Genomic DNA, 25,498 nt, shown 5'->3' with positions numbered 1-25,498 from the left:
TTTCAAAGGCAGTTCTAATGAGGCAATCAGGAATGTGGTTGGGGCCGGCTGTGGTGGGGCCAGAGAGAGACTGATACTCACCTTCAGCCAAAATTGGATGGGCAGCTGCTTAGGATGGCTTCTGAGACTCCCTGCCCTCATCAGCTGAGTCACAAGCAACATGTTCCCTGTCAACTAACCAAAATCTGTTACGGAATCACTAGGGGTTTGGTCTAGGTCCTGCTGCTCACCACACAGAAAGCCAATTACTGAGACAAGTATTGCCAAGGAAGAAGGCTTTAATCGGGTGCTGCAGCTGAGGAGATGGGATCTCAGTCTCAAATCCATCTCCCTGACTGGCTAAAACTCGCGGTTTATATAGCAAGGAAAAAAATGTAACAATGTGTAAGAAAATAGGAACTAGGGAGGGTCAAGGAAGCAATCATGATGAATGAGAGGTCCAGAGTCTAGTCTCATTGTCTGGATGTGGTGATCTGGTGAGTTTCAGTTCTTTGACACATTTTTTTGAGAGCCGTGAAGGTCCCTTCCTGAGGAAGGAACTGAGATAAAACAAATGTAAGCTTCAAGCTTTAAGACCAGAAAGATCAAAAAAGATCAATTTCACTGTTTATCCAAAAGAACAGTCTGTGGGACTATTGGGTTGGTTTCAATTTGCTCATATATTTTTGTTGTTCTTTCCTACCCATAGATGAAGATTTACCAACATTGGCACTATTGACATTTTAGGGTAGGTTGATTTTTTTGTTGTTGTTATGGGAGGCTGTCCTGTGCTTGGTCGGATGTTTAACAGGATGTTTATCCAGTAGCATTGAGGTGCCAGTAGCAATCTCCATTTGTGACAAACAAAAATGCCTCCAGACATTTCCTGATGTCCCCTGTGGGACAAAACTGCCCCTTCTTGACATTTACTACTTTAGATTCAGATTTCCACGTTACATCCCTTGAGCCTGAAGAACTTTCTGTGTAGCATTTCTCTTAGCACAGGTCTGCTAGTGATGAATATTGTTTCCATTATTCTGCAAATATCTTTATTCTGTCCTTCTTTTGAAGTATATTTTCACTGGATATAGAATCTTGGCTTGATATATTTTTCTTTCATCACTTTTTTCCTGTCCCATTCTCCTTTTCTTCCAGTTTCACATTAGACTTCTTGATATTGTCCAAGAGGTCACTGAGGTGCAGTTTCTTTTTTCTTTTTTTTTCTTCTGCAGATTGGATAATTTCTCTTTGTCTTCAGGTTCACTGACCCATCACCAGTCTGCTGTTAAGTTCATCCAGTGAATTTTTTATTTCAGATATTATACTTTTTAGTTCTGGATTTTCCATGTTGTTCCCTTGTTTTATTCTCTGCTTAGATTACCTGTGTGTTCATTTATTATGACCATATTTTCTCTTAAATCCTTAAACATGTTTTGAAAAGTTTATAATAGTCTTCTGATTATTCTAAATTTGGGTTACTATGGGTTTGGTTTCAGTTGACTGTTTTTTCTCTTTACTAGTGGTCACATTTCCCCGTTTCATTACGGATCTAGTAAGTTTGACTCATATACTGTGCATTTTGAGAGCTATGGTGTAAAGACTGAATTCTAGTATCTTCCTCTGAAAGAATATTGACTTTTGGTATTAATGGTACTTAACTTAGCTGGGCTCCAAACTTGTTCTCCTGTGTTGGGCAGCAGCTGAAATTGCTTGCTTCTTTCAACCCTGTATCTTTTCAGGAGCTGCAAGGAGAATGTTATGGTTAGATTGGAGTGAGGAAGGGGTAGAGTACTGAAAGGTGAAGTCAGAGAGGTGACCTTTGTTAAGAGCCATTTTGGTAGAGTGCTGGAAGTAAAAGCCTGATTAGAGTGGGTATAAGAGAGAATGGCAGGAAAAAAATTTGGTACAAGGAGTTTAAGCACAGGGGTTGGCATTTAATAAGTATTTTAGGCTTTATGGATCACATATAGTTTTTGATACTGCTGTTTTGCTTCTTCTTCTTCTCTTTCTTTTCCCCTTTTGTCTTCATAATCCTTTAAAAGTGTAAAATCCATTCTTAGCTTACAGGCCATTTGAAAACAGGCACAAGTTGGGCTCAGTTGCTCACACTTTTAATCTCAGCATTTTGAGAGGCTGAGGCGGGTGGATTACTTGAGGTCAGCAATTCGAGACCAGCCTGGCAAACATGGCAAAACCCTATCTCTACTAAAACTACAAAAATTAGCTGGGTGTTGTGGTGCATGCCTGTATTCCAAGCTACTCGGAAGGCTGAGGCATGAGAATTGCTTGAACCTGGGAGGTGGAGGTTGAAGTGAGCTGAGAGCATGCCGCTGCACTCTAGTCTGGGTGTGAGAACGAGACCCTGTCTCAAAAAAATAAAAATAAAAACAGGCACAGGCCGAATCTGGCCATAGTTTGCTCACCCGTTTCTTTTTTTTCCCCAGAAACCCTTGTTCTGAGACCCCTCTTTTAATTAGACAAATCTTCAAGGAGTTGCTATGTAGTAAAGAGTAAGGGGGAGATAGGAGTTAAAAGATTTTTTTTTCTTTTTATTAAGGTGAGGAAATAAAACTGTTTTAGCAAGTCGGCAAGATTTAGCCAATAGAAAGGTAAGGGGTGGGGGGAGGCAGATTTATAATGTAGGGGAAACGGAATTGCTGGAACATTATTTTTGAGTAGAGGAGAGGGGATGGGATATGGGGCCCAAGTGATGGGGTTAGCTAGGAACAAGGATAGTTAATTTTTGACAATTTTTAAATAATTTAAAATATTTTTGAGGTTTTCTTTTTCTTTATGTAGTGCGTAGCATGGATGTAGACCCAATAACTTTGATGGGGCAGTTTTAATTCCCAAATATTCTTTTTTAAAGAACAGTTTGAATTCATAGTGAACATAAATTGAAATATTTTCATTAAGTAACAAAATTAAAATGTGTCTTTTCCCTAAATGAAAGACCATTTGATTATTTGATACTTTATTGTATCTGTCTTGAAATTAAGGTCATTTTTCTCTTTTTCCCTTCAAAGTATTGTGTATGGATGCAAAGATCAATTTTGACTCTAATTCAGCCTATCGCCAAAAGAAAATCTTTGATCTACAGGACTGGACCCAGGAAGATGAAAGGGACAAAGATGCTGCTAAGGCAAATCTCAACTACATTGGCCTCGATGGAAATATAGGCTGCCTAGGTACCATGTGTTTTTATGTTAGAATTGGATTCACTAAGTTTAATTTGGATTTATTAAGCTTAATTTATTTTCTCTGTGTTTGTTGCTTATACAAATCATTTTCCCGTATATAGTAAATGGTGCTGGTTTGGCTATGGCCACAATGGATATAATAAAACTTCATGGAGGGACTCCAGCCAACTTCCTTGATGTTGGTGGTGGTGCTACAGTCCATCAAGTAACAGAAGCATTTAAGCTTATCACTTCAGATAAAAAGGTAAGGGCAGGGCTTGATATATTTTTATATCATGTAAATATATAAAATAAATACTTATAAAAATGTATATTTTTATGTTTTAGAATTTAGAATTCATATATATGTCTCTTAATATATATTTTGAGTCTTTTTTTGCTATCATATCTTGAAGATTTTTGCAATTCACCAAGAGACTCTTCTGAAACACTCATTTTAATGTTTGTGTAATCTGTCATTGTAGATGTGCCATAATTTAGAACTATGTGTTTATTAATGATTATCAAAGTACAAGGGATGTGAAGTATCATAATTCAAAAGACATATATATTATTAATCACTAGATATTTGTTAAGGAGTGTATCTATTGTGTGGCCAATGTAGATTTTGTAAGGCTTACAAAAAAGATAATAATCTCTGTGGAACTATTCTTACTGGATTTAGACCAAGAATTCTTCACTGATAGGGATCATATCTTACTAATTGTTGCTTCTCGTAGTGTCTGGTATAATGCCCAGTACATATGTAGGTCATTAATCAATATTTATTATTGATGATGCTGCTGACAATGTATATTTTTATTTGTGGTGTTAGACTGTAGAATTGTTTAAAATATAAATTTATTTCAATGCCTTTTCCTTTGAGCCTACAGCCTTATTTTCCATATTTATTAATTTTGCAAGGAGGATTAAACTAAAATGAGATGTAAAATGTGCATTATTTCCCTTGTTTAGTAATTACTAAAACAAGTAAACATTTTATTGGAATTATATTTCTATAGCTTCTTTTGACTTAAACTCGAGAAGCAGAGTATTAAAGACAATCTAATTATCTAACTGTTGAGTACTTACTACTAGAATTGAGTTGAGTACTTACAACTAGAGTTAGAATTCTAGTTGTTTATTTTTCTAAGCATGGCTTTTAGGGCCCAGCTGCAAGAATGGAGAAAAGTATATGAAGAGTTACAGTGTAGGGGACTGACATGATGGGCATCAGAGTTGGAAACAGAATTGAAACCCAGGGTGTCAATGTGGATAGCATTGAAGTGGCCGTATATTTTGTGATGGTCACTATGCTTGGACTTGGAAATACATGGGCCCTTCTCTTAAGTTACTTATAGTTTTACTGGGGTGATTGACACAAAGTAGTGCTGTGGAAGAACAGAAGACAGAGGCAAAAACTGGGAGAATCAGGGTGGCCTTCACTGAATGGATGATACCTTAAGCTGTCTTGAAAATTAAATGAGGGCAAGAGGAAGAAAATGTACAAAGACATAGAATCCAGAGAGGGCCATTATGTTCATGGGGTGGTAAGATGCTTATGTGTAAGAATATGGCATTATTGGGATAAATGATAAGAGATAATGTTGGCAAATTGTGACCACAATTGTGAAGATCCCTATTATCTATAGTTAAGGAGTTTGGATTTTAACTCCCTATCCCAGCACATACACAAGAGAATTCATTCATTATGAATTCTCTTGTCATGGAAGAGATCCCTGACAAAGGCAATATCAGTAAGAATAAATTAGAGGCATTTCTGAGATAGGGTCATTAAATTCATTTTTTTTCTTCTTTTCTGGGAGCCTCGTAGAAGGGTTGGTTAAGTTAACATTAGGACTTTGGGCTGGGGAGAATCATTGGGTGGTGATGCCTTTCATGCTGTCAGAGGCAAAGTCGAGGAATAGGTATTTCAGAATGAATGTCAAGTTTGGATTGTGGTGACTGTATCTAGTAGACAGTTCGTTGAAAAGATATTGTACTTCCTATAGTGGAGAAAAGTTGAAGTCTTAGGAGTTGGTGAGGTGATCCGTGCAAGTGAGATGAGGACCCAAGAATGGAACCTGGCCCCTCCATTTTTGTTGAAGGGTTGAATAGAGAAGGAAAACCCAAATGAAAAACAGAGAACAAATGACAGAGATAGGAACAGATCGGGAGAGAGTGGTGACATCGAAGGACCAAGGTGAAGAGTTTTGAGAAGTAAGGCATTGGGAAACAATGTCAAATGTTGTAGGACTATTCAGACAGAGTAAGAACTGAAAGAGGTGAGTGGGAACCTTCGTAAGAATAGAAGAGATGGGGGCATAGGCCAGATTGTAATGGATTGATTTGATGAGGAATTGAGGGAATAGAGATATCCAGGAGAGATTACTCTTCCAGGACTTTTTTTTTTTTTTACAAACGCATGGAAGGGATGCAGTGCTATCAGTCAAAGGCAGTAGGACTGAGGAGAGTTTTGTGGTGTATGTTTTCTTGCTTGTTTAGAAGATCAAGAAGATGAGCTCTTTCTAGTTGGAGGAAGAGAAGAGATTTGAAAATAAAGAGAGTGAATGTAGCTAGAGGGGTGAAGACCTGGAGGAAATACTATATACTAAATAGATGGAGATAATTATCTGGCCAGGTTAGCTTTGGAAAGGTAGTTACTCCTTTCCTGAGGTGCCACTAAAGAAAGGAAGGTTGTATGCTAAAAGTTAGAGAGCTTGCATGGGATAGAAGGCTTATGAAGAGAGTTAAAGATATGAGGCCGACTACTAAGTTGAGGATTGCTGATGAATTATTATTTTATTGCTCTTCAGGTTATGCTAGTGTTTCCAGTTTTGTTTTCATTTTTCACTTTTTTACTTTTCCCTGAATAAGCTATGGCTGGAATCATCCAAAGATGCATTGTTTGAAGTAGGATGGCAGAGGAATAGGTATGACAGAAATTGAGCATGCAGGTGGCAGTGACACTGAATTGCTTAACCATATGTCCCAGGCTCTATAGTGAAGAAAGTCATCCATTGAGAGCTAATAGAGTAGAAGATTAGAGAGGGATTGAGGGACTAGAGGCTTTTTTTTGGGAGGGGGGCGGGGTGGGGGACTAGAGGCTTTTAAGAGGAAAAGATTGTGTTTGATAGAGCTAGAGGAGAAAGGCATTAAAGTGAAAGGGGAAGGAGGTTGAGCAGAGAATGAGATTTATACATTTAATATTCTAGAGACACTCATCCTGGCCTAGACCAGGATTTATCCATGGTAGTAATTCGTTTAAATTGACTACAGGTGAAAGTGGCTTGGTAGAGTAAAGATCCAAGAACTTTAAGGCTGGAGTGTTAGATGGTGCCTGGTGGTGAATATGGAAACTATCCAGAATGAGGTGAGAGGCAGAGAGATGAGAGATGCCAAAGGCTGCTATGAGTTCTAGTCTATTATGAATTCCAGAGCTTCATTTCTTAAAGGTCTGGCAGTAATAGTGGTAAGGTAAAGAATGTATAGTATAGCTCAGTGTGTCTCACCCCTTTTCATGTCATGGCATTCACAGAAGATATTTCAATGGGGCCTTGGAGGTAGATGGAGAAGATTGCTTGTAGTCAGAGTCCACTGGCCCTGAGGCTCCTGCTGCCCCAGAACATTACTAGCTGCCCCAAGAATTGAGGGGAATGATATTTTGGTGTATCTACAATGCATTTTAATCTCATTGTTTGAGAAGCCCTGGTATAGCTGAGTGAACTAAACCTCTTTTTTTAAAAAAAGAGAGATTATTTGGAAAGGATAGGAGAACACTGATTCAGAACTATCATTGTGATGTTGAAAGAATGCTGACCCAAACAGGTCCTGAGATTTGGATGTGAAATGTACCCAAGAGAGGGCCATACAGGAGAAGCTGGGTGATTCTTAGGGCCTGGTTTGTGTAAAACGTTGATTACATTGATGGGGATTGTTTGCAGTGAGCAGGTCTATGCACATGTACCCCCAGAGGCCAGGGGATCTGAGAGGCCAAAGAAAGAGGCTGGCAAATCCAGTTCTCAGAAAGAAACTAAATTTACACAGGGACTTAGAAACAGAAGCTATGGCTTGGGTGGCTGCGAGATGGTGGATCCCCACACTAGCCCTCCAGAAATTATCCTTTATATAGTGAGCTTTTTTTCTTGGTAACACTTGCACAGCTGGTCACATCTCAGACCCTCTTGTCAAACTTGTGACCATTGAGGAAGTTAGGTAAACATCTTTATGAGTTGTCATTTATGCTACAGGCATTGTTTCTTTATAAGGGCTATCTATGTTACAGGCAGTGTTTCTTGACCTTGCTGCAGAAGGCCTTGCTCTGCAGGAGTCAAACGTTAGTCATTATGACAGTTTTGCTTCAAGATGGTGTTACTCTTGCCACACAACACACCCTTTTCCTACAGGGATAAATGAGGAAATGATAGGTGACAAACACTAAATTGGAGATCTTGCACATGAGACTATCTTACAGTGTGATCTGGGGGTAGTCACATTGGTGAAGGGCCAAATTTAACAGGAGAAAGTAAATGGAATTAGATGGTCTTGTTCATATGGGATATAGTAGAGAAGGAAATGTGAACTAGGTGTTGAAATTACCCAAGGAGGTGGAAATAAGTTCTGGTGGGCAGTGGACTACATAGACTTCAATAAAGAGAGCTAGAAGAGGGTATGGTGGTTTGGTCTGAAAATCTTTCTATCAAGTTAATGTTTATCATGAAGCACATATACTAGTATTTTTTGGGGAAAAGAACTTAAATTTCTTTTAAATTTTAATCTATCAGAACACTTTATTCATAGGTACTGGCTATTCTGGTCAACATTTTTGGAGGAATCATGCGCTGTGATGTTATTGCACAGGGTATAGTCATGGCAGTAAAAGACTTGGAAATTAAAATACCTGTTGTGGTACGGTTACAAGGTGAGTATAAAAGGTATCTTGCAGTTGTTCCTAATTCTTTAAAAGTTCACATTTCCATGGAGTTCAGTTTGTTAAAACATAGTTTTTAAATAGCTGTGTCTTGAAAGCGTTATACAATATGAAATTAAAACTATAGTTTTTAAAACATTTTAACATTGGGGCAAAATGTTTATACTTTTGCTTGGTATAATTTGATACACTTTTTATTTGTTGTGATTTGTCTTGAATTCTGACTTGCCTGAATTTCTAAGCAAGTCAGAATTATTGTAAGGCAAAATATTTTATAAGATAACCTGGGCTTTTACAGTATTTTCTTTGGTTTAGAAGCGTTTATACTAAATAATGGAAGTCTCCTCTGTTGAGGTTTCATTCTTGTACCATGTTTTGGCAAACATTTTTAAATGCTTTTGTGTGTGTATTTAAAACATTTATATTTGCATAAATCATTTACAGGTACACGAGTCGATGATGCTAAGGCACTGATAGCGGACAGTGGACTTAAAATACTTGCTTGTGATGACTTGGATGAAGCTGCTAGAATGGTAAATTGGCCATGTTCATCTAAGGAGGATTTATAAACACAGATTCTAAAATGAACCTAATTATTAATACAGCTAATAATTTGTGTTTCAGCTAAATATTATGAGTGTAATGAATGGTTAAAGAAAACGATTATTCATGACTCTTGCTGAAAGATGTTAAGGCAGACTTTATTCAGAGGGACTGTTGCAATAAGCATAGAGACTACTGCAGTGGACTTTTGCAGTAGGGAAGAAAGATTGGGCCCAACTCCAAATACAGCAAGAAAAAGTGGGAATTTATAACCAAGGAAGAGGGTGGGGGCAGTGGATGAAAAATTACTAAAAGGATACATTATGGGTAAGGGAGGATCCTGGCTAAACTGACTTAAGCAAGATTCTTGGTAAAATTGGACTATGCAGGGACAAATACAGAAGTCCAAAAGTTAGGGCCAAGTTGAGAAGAGAGTTCAGAGTAGCCTTTGGGAGGCTGAGGCAGGAGGATTGCTTGAGTCCAGGAGTTTGAGACTAGCCTGGGCAACATAGGGAGACCCTATCTTCACACACACGTGCACACATGCACATACACACACATGCACGCATGTGTATGTATGTGTGTGTATCTATCTATATATTCGATAAATATATATTGAAAAAACAAAAGAGAGTTTGGTCAAGGAGAGAATCTTTGTCAGAACGTCTTATACCTGTGATCATCTTAAACAACGGTCAGCTCCTGCCCAATCTTGTTTGTTGTTTTGTCTGTATTCTTACTTCCTCCCACAGCTGTGATTATTTTCAAGCAAATCCCAGACATTATATCATTTCATGCATTTCATCATGCATCTGTAAAAGATAAAGGTAATGATAATGGTATAAAAGAATTACTGTCACTTGTTTTAGGTGGGGTAATGGTATTATGGTTATGTTTTATGAAAATGCAGTCATTGTTGAAATTTCTGAGTCTCTCATATCTTTTGTTTAAGTTCTTTGTAAGGGTCAGAATAAGTCTCTGCATTGTAGTTGGTTAATATGTCAGTAAGTTTCTTAATCTGTTGGTTTCCCCTTTTAAAAAGAAAAGATTTTCTGTGGTTTATTTGTTGAAAAATCCAGGTTGATGGTCTTGTTAAGTTTCTCATAGTCTGGATTTTAATGGTTGCATCTTTAGGCTGTCATTCATTTACTGTGTTCTCTGCCCTCTCTGTGTTCTCTGCCCTGTGTATTTCCTGTAAACTGGGAGTTCAATCTGTAGGCTTGACCATATTCATATTTGATTTTGGGGAGCAGGGAACAAGAATATTTCATAGTAGGTGTTGTTTAATTTCATCAAAACGTATACAATGTTAATCTTTTTGTGGTATTACTAGCCATTGACATCATAGCTTAGATCCAGTATTTTGTTTGTGTTGCAAAGCGGTGCTATTGTAATTCTGTCATTCTTCACTTATTATATGTAATGCTTCTAAAAAGTAATACTTCCACGTGTCAACCATTTGTTACCATGGAGTACATTTTGCATAGGAAAAGTAGGATAATTACCTGATTGTTTGCCTTTGTTGACCAATTTTCAAAATAATGTTTGTTCTATTATGTCCAATAAAGGTGACCTAGGCTTTTTTTTTTGTTTTTTGTTTTTTTTGTATTTTGTTTACTTTTTGTTTTCAGGTGTGTGTGTGTGTGTGTGTGTGTATTGTGTGTGTGTGCATACACATGTGTGTTCCACTGGCATACTGTTTTGAACTTATGACTTAAACATTTGATGTAGTTCAGTTCATGTAAGTTGTGATCGAAATTGTCCAATCTTTGGTCTTTGGGAACCTCTCTTCAGGTTAACTTTTGCATCCTTCTGAGAAGCCCTCTATCTGGTGTGATAAAATGTTTCAGGCTCATCTTTACGTTTCTTGAGTCAGAACTTGAATGGGCCAAATGGTATTTAGAGAGCACAATTTGGGCCTTATGCATATTCATAGATACTGGGTTGATTATTGTTTCTGAGCTTTTTAAGTGGCAAGTCTGAGAAAACATGTATTTTTTAAAGAGGTAATACTTGAGTTCATACTGATATTTTCAATGCAAGTCCAGGAGTATAGATTTTTTTTTCTTATCTGACATCTGTTTGTGCCTTCGTTCATGCCATACTATCGTAATTATTCATTTGCTTTGTCCCTTAGTACAGATATGACAATTTTATAAAAAGAATACCAACAGTCTGATTACTGAAAGCAATTATATCTGCAATTCTTTCTGTCCTTTAGGGTATGTCCCACAACTTAGTGGATTTTAAAATTCATGTGAAATACTTCTCTGTGTGTTTTGTCTCAGCTTTATATAGTTTCATTGTTTTTAAAGGGATTGCTTTAAAAAAAACACACACACAATCTTTTGTTTTTTATTTTGTATTTACATGATTCCAAAGTGGGAAGTATAGAACAAGGTATTATCGGGGAATCTAGCTTTTATATATTTCCCTCTTTCCTTCTTCCCCAACAGGCAACCTTTTTACCTTTTTTTTTTTTGTTTTTTAAGAAAGTTTTGGTTTATCTTTCTACTTCTTAAAAACATAAGCTAATTGTATGTATATGACTAAATGTATGTGTGCAGTAGTCCCCCCTTATCTGCAGGGAATGTGTTGCAAGACCCCCAGTGGGTGCCTGAATCACAGATAGTTCCAAACCTGTATATACTGTGCTTCTTCCTATACATATATGCCTTTGATAAAGTTTATGTATTAGACATGGTAACAGATAACAACAACTAATAATAAAGTAGAACAATTATAACAATATACCGTGATAAATGTGAATGTGGTCTCTCAAAATATCTTATTGTTCTATACTCACCTTTGTGGTGATAATGAGATGATAAAATGCTTACTTGGTGAGATGAACTGAGGTGAATGATGAAGGCATTGTGACATAGTGTTAGGCTACTACTGACCTAATGATGTAACAGAAGGAGAATCATCTGCTTTGGTTCATCCTGGATCACTGAGCCATGATGTTGATGGTTGGATGTCAAGAGCAGATAATGTTGATGACTAATGGAAGAGTAGTTTATACAGCGTGGATATGCTGGGCAAAGAGATGGTTCACATTCCACTTGGAGCAGGATGGTGCAAGATTTCATCACACTTCTCAGAACAACACACAGTTTAAAACTTAATGACTTTTTTATTTCTGGAATTTCTCATTTAAAATTTTTGCACCACAGTTGACTGCAGGTAACTGAAACTGTAGAAAGTGAAATTGGATAAGGGGGGACTTTGTGTGTGTGTGTGTGTGTGTGTGTGTGTGTGTGTGTGTGTGTTTGTCTCCGTCTCCCTTTTCCCACTTTAGATTAATGGTAATCTATACTTTGTTTCTTTTACTTAACAATAATGTATATCAGAGAACACTTCATAGTAGATACAGAGAGATGAGAATTTTTTGTCTTCCCTTCCATTATGTTTATGGACATTTCATTGAACACTCGAACACTCTTTGGGCTCTATAGCTTAATGAATAGTAGACTCTTGATTTTTTTTTTTTTTTTTTTTTTTGAGACTGAGTCTTGCTCTGTCACCTAGGCTGGAGTACAGTGGCGTGATCTCAGCTCACTGTAACCTTTGCCTGCTGGGTTTAAGCAATTCTTGTGTCTCAGCCTTCTGAGTAGCTGAGACTACAGGTGTGTGCCACCACGCCTAGCTAATTTTTTTTTTTTTTTTTTAAGACAGAGTTTTGGTCTTGTTGCCCAGGCTGGAGTGCAGTGGTGTGATCTCAGCTCACTGCAACCTCCATCTCCCAGGTTCAAGCGATCCTCCTGCCTCAGCCTCCCAAGCAGCTGGGATTACAGGCATGTACCACCATGCCTGGCTAATTATGTATTTTTAGTAGAGATGTGGTTTCACCATGTTGGTCAGGCTGGTCTTGAACTCCTGACTTTGTGATCCACCTGCCTCGGCCTCCCAAAGTGCTGGGATTCAGGTGTGAGCCACTGCGCCCAGCCTTGTCTTTTTAGTAGAGATAGGGTTTTGCCATGTTGACCAGGCTGGTCTCGAACTCCAGACCTCATATGATCCTCCCACCTCGGCCTTCCAAAGTGCTGGGATTACAAGCATGAGCCCCCACACTTGGCCAGACTCTTGAATTTACTGAGTTAATGTGATGTCATTTCACAAAAATAATAAAAGTCTTATGTCCTTCTTTGGGAAAGTACTTACTAGTAAATAAAATTTAACTCTAGTTTGGAGACAGAAGAATTTAAACTTAAACCTGAATTAGAAATAAAGAATTTGAGCAAGGCAATAGTAGGAGAAAGTATTTCAGAAAGCCTATTTTACCTTTGAGATGTGGGATATATTGAAGGGAAAAGGGGAGAGATAGTAGGAGTCCATCTAGTGCAATACTTAGATATGAGAAAAGGTGAAGGTAATAAATAGGTTATAACTTGTCTCTGAAAGTGCACTTTTTTGGAATGAAAACTTAAATTAAGAAAAGCTTGGAGGACATGAAAAGAAGGAGAAGAACCAGTAGGACCTTGATCAAATAGATCATGAGAGGTAAAAGTGAACAGTTGATTTAAGTTATGACTACAGTGTTTTTATTGACTGGGAGATTGTAGAAGTCATAACAATAATAATATTGAATGAGATGATGATGATATTAGCAGTTACTACTGTTTATTGAGTATTTACTGTGCATGCAGTGCTAAGCTGTTTTCTTCAAGGATTATCTCATTTAATATGAGTTTGGTGATAAAATTTCCATTTTTATAGATGAAGAAACAGGCTAGATAAGTTAACTTATTCAAGGTTATATGTCATAAGCATCAGAGGGGGGATTTGCATCCAAGATATCTAACTTCAAAGCCTTTTCTTAACTAATTTACTGAGGAAGAGAGAAGCTGAGTTTGTTTTTTTGGTCTTAGACATGTCTAAATTTGTATGATGTTTTGTATGGTAACTGGTGGATATTTTTAGACAGATTGTAGAGAGAATTGGAACTCAGGTTAGCAATTGTTAACTTACTGACAAAGAGTAAAATACTAACTACTAGACCCAAACTTCTATCCCAATATTTTAAGTTAAGATTGTATACTTATTTCAAAACAAATTTTTACTTAGATGTGCTTTGAGTTGTGGAGTATCCAACAAAGACACTCACTGTTTCTGTCTTTAAGATAAAATTTAGAATATTATATATATATATATATATACATATACACACACATACATACACACACACATTTTATACACACATATATAATCTTATGTAATACATATGTATAATCCTAGCAGGTGGTATAACATCTTAATCAGAAAGTATTTAATTGAAGTTTGGGCTATGAAGAGTGTCAGACTTGATTATCCTTTGAGAATGTCATTTGCTTATAAGAACATAATGTGATTTATAGCAATGTCAGAATAGTCCAGATGTTTTAAATGGAAAAAATTGAGTGTGCATTAATTTTGCACTGACCTGTAGTTCTGAATTTACCTTTTTGTGAAAATTCTTCGTTCTTTTCTTTTAGGTTGTAAAGCTCTCTGAAATAGTGACCTTAGCGAAGCAAGCACATGTGGATGTGAAATTTCAGTTGCCAATATGATCTGAAAACCCAGTGGATGGCTGAAGGTGTTAAATGTGCTATAATCATTAAGAATACTGTGTTCTGTGTTATTGTTCTTTTTCTTTTTAGTGTGTGGAGATTGTAATTGCCATCTAGGCACACAAACATTTAAAAGGATTTGGTCTGCATTTAATTGTACCATTCACAATGGACTGTTTGTACGAAGCATGTATAATGCAGTTATCTTCTTTCTTTCGTCGCAGCCAGTCTTTTTTGCTTCTCCTACAAAACGTAACTTGCAATTTGCCAGTTTATTATTGTTGGATACAAAGTTCTTCATTTATAAGAGTCCTATAAATAAGATAAATACGAAGATAAAGCTTTATTCTTTAGTGTTAAAATACAGTATATCTAATAACTAGCCTCATTAGTAGAGCAGTATATTAAAACAATGTTTTATGTAAAAAGTGTTTATCTTCAGCACCAAATACATAATAAATGTATCAATCACTATTTATAAACAGAGCTTTCAAACACTCCTCAGAATATTCTTCTAAGTATTTTGATGAAGTAACTTTGTAATTATTTGAACATTGTTTTAATCATTAGGAAACACTGATTAACTGCAAGTCTTCATGATTCTGTCATATTAAGAAACACCTGTAGGTTTGTTTCAAATAAAGGCATATATACCAAGGACTTATAGACAAAATTAAGAATGTCAATTTAAGTTAATAAAAATCTCCCAATGTGATTTGGGTTCATGGCTTTTGTTTGCTTGTTTTGAAGTAAACACAGTAGAAGTTGATTTGTTCGTTATTGCAGTATAGAGGTCTAAGCACCAATTCATAGGTCATATACTTGCCATGACAGTGATTTGTTTTTTTTTTTGAGTCAGGGTCTCACTCTGTCACCCAAGCTGGAGTGCAGTGGTATGATCATGCTCACTGCAACCTCTGCCTCCTGGGCTCAAGCAGTCCTCCCACCTGAGCCTCCTAAGTAGCAGGGACTACAGGCACGCACCACCATATGTGTTTTTTTTTTGTTTTTGATTTTTGTTATTTTTGGTAGAGACAGGGTATCACTATGTTGCTTAGGCTGGTCTCTTACTCCTGGGGTCAAGCAGTCCTCCTGCCTTTGCCTCCCAAAATGTTGAGATTACATGTATGAACTACTGCACCCAGCCAACCATACATATTATACAGCTATTTATAGATAGATAGTTCACTGGTAGTCTGCTATTTATGTGTATGCCATCTAGTATATCCTCTAAAGGAAACAGAGGGGAGAATTGAATCCAAGATGCCTAACTTCAAAGCCTTTTCTTAACTATTTTACTGAGGAAGAGAGAAGCTGAGTTTATTTTTTGGTCTTGGACATGTCTAAATTTGTATGATGTTTTTGTTTTTGTTTTTGTTTTGAGACGGAGTCTCGCTCTGTTGCCCAGGCTGGAGTGCTGTTGCACGATCTCAGCTCACTGCAAGCTCCGCCTCCGGGGTTCACACCATTCTCCTGCCTCAGCCTCCCGAGTAGCTGGGACTACAGGCGCCTGCCACCACACCCAGCTCATTTTTTGTATTTTTGGTAGAGGCAGGGTTTCACCGAGTTAGCCAGGATGGTCTTGATCTCCTGATCTCGTGATCTGCTTGCCTCGGCCTCCCAATGTCTGTATGATGTTTTATATGGTAACAGGTGGATATTTTTAGACAGATTGTAGTCACATGGTTCTTTTTGTCCATATATGTAAATATATGTGTGTGTGTATATGTACATATTGACCTTTTGCTCACTGCATAAAACTTGGTAGTTAACTAATGCCATGGAAGGAAATGTTGACCAAGCAGTAGGCTATTTAACCATACTGATGGATTTAAGAACTTCTACCTATTGTGATGTTCTTAAAGTGTGATCAGATGTTTACACTATGAGAGGCAGCATAACATAGTGATGATGAGCACAGACTTTGAAAGTAGACTGTCTGCTTTGAATCTGGATCCACTACTTGCTATATGAGGGCTTCTTTTGTTTTTTATTTTTTTGAGACAGGATCTCAGTCTGTCAACCAGGCTGGAGTGCAGTGGCACAATCATGACTCACTGCAGTTTCAATCTCCTGGGTTCAAGTGATCGTCCTGCCTCAGCCTCCTTTTGTAGCTGGGACTACATGTGCATGCCAACATGCCCAGCTAATTTATTTTTTATAGAGATGGGGTCCTGCTACATTGCCCAGGCTGGCATCAAGCAGTCTTTCTGCCTTAGAGTAAATTTTAATGCTAGTGTCCCTCAGTTTACTTAGCTCTTTTCTTATCAGTGAAGTTTATTTAGTAAGGGAAGAGAACAAAAATATGTGAGAGAATTTATATGTAGAAAACAAAATATGTATTTTTAGCCAAATATATATTTGGTAGTTTACATATATATGACACAGAGTATCAGAGCCATAAACCATTTAAAATTGTAGCCAGGTGCGGTGGCTCACCCCTGTAATCCCAGCACTTTGGGAGGCCGAGGTGGGTGGATCACCTGAAGTCAGGAGTTTGAGACCAGCCTGGCCAACATGGTTAAACCCTGTCTCTACTAAAAATACAAAAATTAGCCAGACATGGTGGCGGGCGCCTGTAATCCTAGCTACTTGGGAGGCTGAGAGAGGAGAATCGCTTGAACCTGGGAGGCAGGCGGAGGTTGAAGTGAGCCGAGATCACGCCACAGCACTCCAGCCTGGGCAACAAAGAGCAAAACTCCATCTTAAAAAAAAAACAAAACTTGTGATAATTAAAAGTCCAGTCATTTAGTTTTTACTTTTTAAAGGTTCGTTCCAAAGAATGCCAGCCAGTGATTAACTAAGATTGGCATTATTTGTATTATTTGTATTACTCAAGGTCTACTTAGTAGTTAAAAACAATGCTTGGTATATCAGAGAGGATATAATACAGATTATTGGTAATACTAGTGTTTTAGTTATCTATTCTTGCATAACAGATTACCCCAAACACTTAGTGAGTTTCAAACAACAACATTTACTATCTCATTTATATCTCATATCTGTGGGTTTGGGATCAGTTTAGCTGGGATTAGTTCTTGTGCTGCAGTTATTCAAAGGTGTCGCTGAGCCTGGATGACCTACTTCCAAGGTGGCTAACTTGTATGGCTGTTGGCCAGAGGCCTCAGTTTCTTACCATGTGGACCTATCCACAGGGCTGCTCGTGTCCTTGTGACATGGCAGCTGGCTCTTTGCTGCCCGCCCCCTGCCCCCCAAGCCACAGTGCCTTTGTGTTCTAGTCTCATTGTCACTTCTGCTGCACTGTTTATTAGAAAATCCAGCCCACAAAGGGGAGGGAAATTAAGCTCCACTTTTTGAAGGGAGAAGCATCAAATATTTTGTTAACATTTTTCAAAACCATCACAATTCATGCTTGGAGACTGAAAGAACAAACTGGATGTTGAGTTAACTCAGAGTTTAGTAGCTGCTAGGACAGAGGTGGTACTTCGAATCTGCTAGGAGTTTGGAAGACGTCTGATGCTTGGAATGCAAAAAGAAGAGTGCATGGTTTTAAAGTGTTTCTTAAGTGACTGAAGGGGAAAACTGTAACAAAGTATTAGGGAAGGCAAGGGAAAAATATTTCAAGGATAGAGTCATCAATGGTATCTAATGCAGCTCAGAAGTCAAGTATAGTAAGGACTAAAAAGTAACCAGTGGAATTGAGACTAACTAGTCTTGGCAAGAATGGTTATGGAGAATGATTGTGGAGAATGGAGACTTGAAACAACCAGCTGGTAGCTACTTATACACCTTCATACCTCATTTCCTAAAACACATAAAACCTTGAGTATTCTTTATGCGGTGCTGATACTTGCTTCCTTGTGGCCCTACCCACTTCATATGAAAAAAGCCTACTTTAACATTTGAGTTCTCTAAGGTATAGTTGAGTAGATACTAAATACTGTGGTTTGTACCAAGAGTATAACCAATTTTGACTATTAACCTTGCAGTTGCAAAGCCTAGACTAAGCCAACTTGATTCTGGCACTTGGTAGCAGATGCCCATGAAGGGGGAAAATAAGCAGGCAAAAACCAAAAAACAGAAACCAACTCTCAAAACTCCAGCAGAGGGCAATGAAGCTGTTAATATTTTGGTGAGTTGTTTCCATCTGGCAAAGAATTCTATTTAAAGAAGTTGCAAGGCCAGGCGCAGTGGCTCACGCCTGTAATCCCAGCATTTTGGTAGGCCGAGGTGGGCAGATCACGAGGTCAGGAGATAGAGACCATCCTGGCCTAACACGGTGAAAGCCGTGTTAGGTTTCTAAAAATATAAAAAATTAGCTGAGCATGGTGGTGGCCACCTGTAGTCCCAGCTACTTGTGAGGCTGAGGCAGGAGATGGCGTGAACCCAGAAGGTGGAGGTTGCAGTGAGCCGAGATCGTGCTACTGTACTCCAGCCTGGGCAACAGAGCGAGACTCTGTCTCAAAAAAATAAAAAAATGAAAGAAGTTGCAAAATGATGGATGTAAATGTTGGATGGTGGGTCAAGGGTAGAGGTCTGTAGTTAGTCATGCTCTTTTGTCCTGTCAGAACGTAAAGGGTGAGGAAAGTCCTGTGGCTGTTAGATTTCTGTAATTTAACGTGTAGTGGTAAAACAGATTTAGAGGTTTGCAGTATAAAATGAGGAAAAAAGTAGGCTGGGAGCAGTGGAGCACACCTGTAATCCCAGCACTTTGGGAGGCTGAGGCAGGTGGATCACCTGAGGTCAGGAATTCAAGACCAGCCTGGCCAACATGGTGAAACCCCATCTCTACTAAAAATACAAAAACCAGGCGTGGTGGCATAAAATAGGGGAGATTATCCTGGATTTCCCTGCAGGCCCAGTCTAATCACATGAACCCTTAAAAGCAAAGAATAATCCACAGCTGGAGGCAACAATTCAATGCCCTGTTGCCGCTTCTGAGATTTAGGGTTTGTGTGCAAGGACTGGAGAGAGACCTTTAGCTGAGTGTGGCTGTTAGCTGACAGCGAGCAAGGATGTGGGGGTCTCAGTCCTACAAGTGCAAGGAGCTGGCTTTTGCTAGCCATCTGAATGCATTCTGAGGTAGGTTCTTCTCACAGCCTCCTGATGAGAGCACAGCTCACTGACTCCGTGATTTTGGTTTTGTGAAATTAAGCAGAGAAACCAGCCAAGCCTATCCAGATGCCTGCCCTACAGAACTGTGAGATAATACGTTTGTGTTGTTTTAGGCTGTGAAATTGCTGCTAATTTTTGATGGCAGAGATAGGAAATTTAATACACTACCATATTTATGCTTCTGTGCATAAGTTATAATAAGCCAGCTCTTAAACTGAGAGGAAAGATGAGTCTTTAAAAATAAGGGCCATTTTTTTAAATTGGAAATTAAAATTCTATAATGGACTGATTCTTTTATAAAAAACAATTACTAGAAAAGTGAAATTTTCAAAAAGCACAGAAAAGCCTCAATTCTTTTATTCATTTATTTTTGATTCTACAGGATAAAATTGCTCTTTCAAACTGCTGTAGAAGTTTCTAAATATTTTAAAAATATCTGTTTATCGCTTGCAGATTTGTGATCTGTTTGTGGACTGGCATCAGTCCACAGATAACATTTTGAGTAGGACTGAAAAAAGCACCATCACATCCAATTTGTGAAGATATAAACACAAATTGGAAGTAGGCTATAAACAAATGTCTAGGGATAAGAGACTCAGCATTGAGTAGTTGTGGTTAACATTATGGTACTCATAGCTATGTTAAATCTGCAAAACAATTGCCATTAACTAAAGAAGTCATGACTGTTGGGTGCCCTAGAGTCTAGTCAGCACTAATACAGTAACACAGAAAGCACTAAGTTTAGCAAGTTGGGAGAAGTATTAAAAGGGCCAGGAGTGGCCTAAGCTTCCTGGTTCATTTGTTGCCAATTATATTAGTCCATTTTCACACTGCTAATAAAGACATACCTGAGACTGCGTAATTTATAGAGGAAAGAGTTTTAATGGACTCACGGTTCCACATGGCTGGGGAGACCTCACAATCATGGTGGAAGGCAAGAAGGAGCAAGTCATGTCTTACACGGATGGCAGCAAGCAAAGCGAGAGCTTGTGCAGGGAAACTCCCCCTTATAAAACCAGTGGCTCACGAGCTGTAATCCTAGCACTTTGGGAGGCCGATGCGGGCAGATCACCTGATTGTCAGGAGCTCAAGACCAGCCTGGCCAACATGGTGAAACCCTGTCTCTACTGAAAAAAAAATACAAAAATTAGCCAGGCATGGTGGTGTGTGCCTGTAATCCCAGCTACTCCAGAGGCTGAGGTAGGAGAATTGCTTGAACCCGGGAGGTGGAAGTTGCACTGAACCGAGATTGTGCCATTGCACTCCATCCTGGTGACAGAGCAAGACTGCATCTCAAAAAAAAAAAAAAAAAGAAACCCAAAAAGCAAAAACCAAAAAACCATCAGCTCTCACAAGACTTATTCACTGTCACGAGAACAGCACAGGAAAGACCCACCTCCGTGATTCAGTTACCTCCCACCAGGTTCCTCCCACAACACATGGGAATTGTGGGAACTATAATTCAAGATGAGATTGGGTGGGAACACAGTCAAACCATATCACCAACTAAACACTAACATCTATTAATGTCTCCAATAGGAGTTGATTGACCACCAGTTGAGACCCTGCAGTTCATCAGTTGAGAGTGACAATTCCAGAGTGACCAGCTGAGCATGTAATATGAAGGAAACTGGAGAAAAGCCTCAACTACTTTATGATTATTCCTATGATTTGTTCTTAAAGCAGAGAAGCATCTTTTTATTTGTTTTTGATATCCTTGTTTGATGAAACCAGCATCGTTTTAGAAAAAATATCTTTGTTTTAGTAAAAATGACACATACTCATTGAAAAAATAAACCCCTTCAAAACTGGAATGATACAAGAAAGTGCAGACAAGTAAAAATCACCTGCAGTGCCAGAACCCAGAAATAACTAATGTTAACAGTTTTGTAAACAATCTTCTGGTCGTCTCTAAATATGAGCATATGTGGATAGATATAAATACACTTTTATATAAATAGGATCATATACATAATGTTCTATAATCTGCATTTCTTCAGTCCATGGCATCAAATATAGGACTACATAATTTTTAATAGCTGCACATACAAGAGAATGTGTATATCATGGTTTATTTAACCTAGCCTTGCAATTATTGACATTTGGTTTATATGTCTTTAACATTATAAATAACAGGTGAACACTGGTGCATATGTCTTTCAGCACATGGGTAATTTCTCCTTAGGGTAAAAACCTGTAAGTGGAATAGCTGTGTAAAAGCATGAACCGCTTTCCAGAAAGTCTTTTTTGGTTACTCTTCCATTCATAATGCACAATAATATTTCCATACTTGATAACATTGTATTGCTAATTCCAATGGGCAAAAACCGTGCCCTGTTTAATGTTGATTGAGCTTTCATCTGTTGACTGGGCATTTGTGGAAGTGTATGTGTGTGTGTGTTTGTGTGTGTCAGCGTATGACTTCCTTTTCATGTTCTTTTTTTTTTTTTTTTTGAGACGGTGTCTCGCTCTGTCACCCAGGCTGGAGTGCAGTGGCACGATCTCAGCTCACTGCAAGCTCCGCCTCCCGGGTTCACGCCATTCTCCTGCCTCAGCCTCCTGAGTAGCTGGGACTACAGACACCCGCCACCATGCCCGGCTAATTTTTTGTATTTTTAGTAGAGACAGGGTTTCACCGTGTTAGCCAGGATGGTCTCGATCACCTGACCTTGTGATCCGCCTGCCTCAGCCTCCCAAAGTGCTGGGATTACAGGCGTGAGCCACCGCGCCCAGCCCTTTTCATGTTCTTTGACTATTTTTCTATTGACTGTTCATTCTTCCTAGTATTAATAACTTTTTGTATATTTGAGATTAACCATTTTTGCCTATTACGTATTTTATATATATATGTCATATGTCATTTTAAATATAATGAAATGTATTAGTCTTTGTGGTTTCTAGTTTTCATGATATGTTTTGAAAGGCTTAATTGTTTTGTTATAAAGTCTGAACTTGAGTTATGAATGCAAATTTCCCCTCTCAAATGCCTAATCTGTTTCCCAAACACCATTTACTTATCCCTTAAGGGATTTACTTTTCCCTATTTGATCTATTTCCCACCAATTTTAAAATGTCATCTTTATCATATACTAACTTCCTGAATGTTCTTGCGTGTATATGAAACTGGCACATACAGGGAGACTCTTTATTTAACTTTTACTTAAAGTAGGAGGTAGGAAAGAGATCTGTTGAAACCATGACAGAGAGTGTTGCAGCACCTGTCAAAGTTATCCTTGCTTATTTGTAGAAAAATTGAACTTTCCATTTTCCTAACTTTCAACTTTCAATTGAATGACTCTGATTCTACTAGGAAAAAAATAAAAGCTATACTATTTGATGCCAGATGTATGACTGTGGGCTGATGAGGAAGAACTGGAAACAAATGACAGGTGATTCACTGCTGTGTGTCTGGTGTGCCATGACTCTCTTGAAGGGGGGCAGTGTTGATCTGAATCTTTTTGTCTAATGCTTTTTCTTCCTCTGGGAGGGATGCTGAAGAGGGGCAGCTGAAGGAGCAGTCTTAAGCAAATTGGTCATGGCTTTCTTAAATATTGTGATTCGATTGATATGGAACATTTTTTCAGTCTGTGAGAGACTTTTCATTATGGGCTAACTCATAAAAAACCGTAGATTAAATTTTCCCAGGCTGTTGGTTCTCTTGTGTTTGGTATCATACATCAGCTTGAAACCTTTGGCCTTTGTGGAAGCTTTGTGGAGACCACTGAACAGACTTGGAGCCATATCTGACTCGCCTGCCAGCATTCCTGATGTTCAGTGCCTCTTATTGCCCCTGTCCATGGCATTCTCCTCTGTGGTTATGTGAAAGGAAAATAAATCACTAAGCCAAGGGAAAAATCAAACTGGGAGCTATGTCAGGCAAACCTGCCTCCCATTTTTTTCCTAAATAACATAGCTACATACCTCCCTCACAATTTGCCACAGATCCTCGTCCACAAGGAAATTCACTGTGGACAAAGGACAGACAGAACTCAAAGTCATCCCTCTGAGACTCACCTGAGACAAATGCATATCTGATTGCTTCCTTTGCCCTATTGTTTATGTAAAAATGCAAATTCACTGAGTCAGACTAAGTTGTGTATTGAGTGGAAGGCTGATCAGGACTCAAAAGAATGCACCCTTATGTCTTTCATCTACTTCTAACCTGGAAGCCCCCATGTTGAGTTGTCCCGCCTTACCTGGCCAAACCAATGTACATCTTACACATGTTGATTAATGTCTCATGTCTCCCTAAAATGTATAAAAGCAAGCTGTACCCCAGCCACCTTGGGCACATGTCGTCAGGGCCCCCTGAGGCTGTGTCACGGGTGCCTCCTTAATCTTGGCCAAAAAGACAAAAAAAAACTTAACTAAATTGACTGAGACCCGTCTCAGATACTTTGGGTTAACAGTTAGGTTCTACCCTTTGATGCCTGTTTACTTGACTGTGTACTGAGACCAGCTGCTTCACTGAACATTAATACCACAACAGGCAACGATTTTGTTTTGTGGTAGGGTACTTGGCCTAGTGCCCATTTTGTAGATGTGTCATTGCTGAGAAGGCAGAACAGTAAGGGGATTTAAAAAATTTATACACTGTTATACATTGTCACTGAAATGCCAAATGATTTAGCTTTTGTTATTGTCACTCAGCCTGCTTACTTGAGCAGGGTTTGGCAAGCCAGTAATTTAGGGGACTTGTGAGTGAAATACCATGTGAATAAAGTCCATTGTTTCCTTAGTTAGAAAAAGGCTAATTGACTTACATACTGTTTCTGAGGTGAGGAAGTTCCATTAACAAAATGAAACCAAGCCAAAGAATCCAGTGTTTCTCAATTTAACCTAGTCAAATATCTGATATCTCTTTGAGAAATGGATACCCAGTGTCAATAATCCTATGAGGTTAATGGCAGTTAAACAATGGTTTGCTTAAACAGTAACTGGCAAATGCTATAGGGCAAAGCCTATTTGTGGTGTAGGGGGTGCTTGCATCAGTTGATCGGCTATGCTGTATTCACGTGCTTTCTGAAATATCTGTGGCAGGGACAAAAGTTCCTATTTGGTGCTCACTTTGGACTTTTATTTTTGTTTCCTTTGCAGTTGCAAAGATCTTTTCTGTAGCCTCAGCTGATCTAATCCAGTGGTTCTCAGATTTCAGTGTACATAAATCTTTTGGATGCCTGTTAAGCATACAGATTCCTAGGCCCATACCCAGCTATTCTAATTCAGCTGGCCTGGCAACAGGCATGTTTAATAAATTTCTTAGGTGATTCTAATGCATGTGTTCCTTTGAAAAAAAATTGGATTGGGTCAGGATGTAGGAGAAAAGGAATTGATACCGTTTTATGCGTGTGTTATGTACTAGATCTGGTTATGGCAGGATGCCTCATTTCAGTGGTTCCCTTCTAAACCCCAAATACCATGTCCACCTGTTCGAGACATAATATCCCTATGTTTGTGAGAACCTGTGCTTAGGGAATGATTCCTTCGGTTTGAAGCTTCTTATTGTCCTTTAAAATGCAGATATGCAGGAGGAGATATCTTTTTATGGCTTAGCACAATGCTGCTCAAAGCGCCAGTCTCTGAAGCTATTTGTTCTTGACTTGCAACCAGGTAAGGATCTTTTGCCAGGATTTAAGTCAATTATGTCATGAAGCACACTATTTAGTTCATCTGAAATATATTTTTATCTTGGTAGCAAGGTAGCAAGACTTTCCAATGCAGGAAGCTTCAGTGCTTTCATTTATATTCTGATGTAAGTTATCTTATTGCAGACTGGTAACAAACACTGTCTTCACAGACATTTGAGCCTTAGGTATGAATGGAGCAGCTTTGGGTGGAGGGATATCTCCATGACTGGGTGGGAAAAGGTCCAGAAAGACAACATTGGAGTCACCAAATACTAACTGTTCACTAGGCTTGGCTGTTATAAAAGCTGCCAAAATTCATGCTTATGGTTTGACTGGATTTCTTTTCTCTGCTTAGTATGCCCTTCAGTAGAAGTGCCAAAAAAAAAAAAAAAAAAAAGACAAACCCAGTTATATAGCCCAAAGAAGAGGATTAAGTTAGTTATCTGCAGCCTCTGGATTGACTGTGAAGTCTGTTTGAAAATGGGAGCGTTGGCCAGTAAAATGTTTCCCTAAAAAACTCGAAGCTGAGGCCGGGTGCGGTGGCTCACGCCTGTAATCCCAGCACTTTGGGAGGCTGAAGCGGGTGGATCATGAGGTCAGGAGATCGAGACCATC

General features: G+C 38.6%; 1 protein-coding gene and 1 long non-coding RNA gene across 8 annotated transcripts in view; one reads left to right on the top strand and one right to left on the bottom strand.

Moving 5' to 3' along the window:
* The window catches only part of SUCLA2 (succinate-CoA ligase ADP-forming subunit beta), a 112,279-nt gene extending 86,993 nt beyond the window's left edge, over positions 1-25,286 (top strand). For 4 of the 7 annotated variants that reach the window (XM_055359808.2, XM_004054489.4, XM_055359810.2 and 1 more), the window contains 5 exons: positions 3,006-3,167; positions 3,281-3,423; positions 7,959-8,079; positions 8,533-8,621; positions 14,106-14,895. In XM_055359808.2, the coding sequence (XP_055215783.1) occupies positions 3,006-3,167; positions 3,281-3,423; positions 7,959-8,079; positions 8,533-8,621; positions 14,106-14,180 (590 nt within the window). In that variant the 3' untranslated portion in view covers positions 14,181-14,895. Of the gene's footprint in view, positions 1-3,005; positions 3,168-3,280; positions 3,424-7,958; positions 8,080-8,532; positions 8,622-14,105; positions 14,896-18,130; positions 18,150-20,795 lie in introns of those variants that run through there. The other 3 variants (XM_019039649.3, XM_055359811.2, XM_019039650.3) reach the window with 2 other exon arrangements.
* On the bottom strand, positions 261-11,518 carry LOC109029420 (uncharacterized). Its single transcript, XR_002008484.3, has 3 exons — positions 11,438-11,518; positions 9,305-9,443; positions 261-1,721 (listed from the first exon to the last, which is right to left on the bottom strand). It is a non-coding gene; the product is annotated as an uncharacterized lncRNA (long non-coding RNA).
* Positions 25,287-25,498: the final 212 nt, after the last annotated feature.

This window comes from Gorilla gorilla, chromosome 14, assembly GCF_029281585.2.
Source record: "Gorilla gorilla gorilla isolate KB3781 chromosome 14, NHGRI_mGorGor1-v2.1_pri, whole genome shotgun sequence".
Lineage (NCBI taxonomy): Eukaryota > Metazoa > Chordata > Mammalia > Primates > Hominidae > Gorilla > Gorilla gorilla.
Note: the sequence above shows the minus strand (reverse complement) of the source record. Positions and strands in the feature narration are given on the sequence as shown.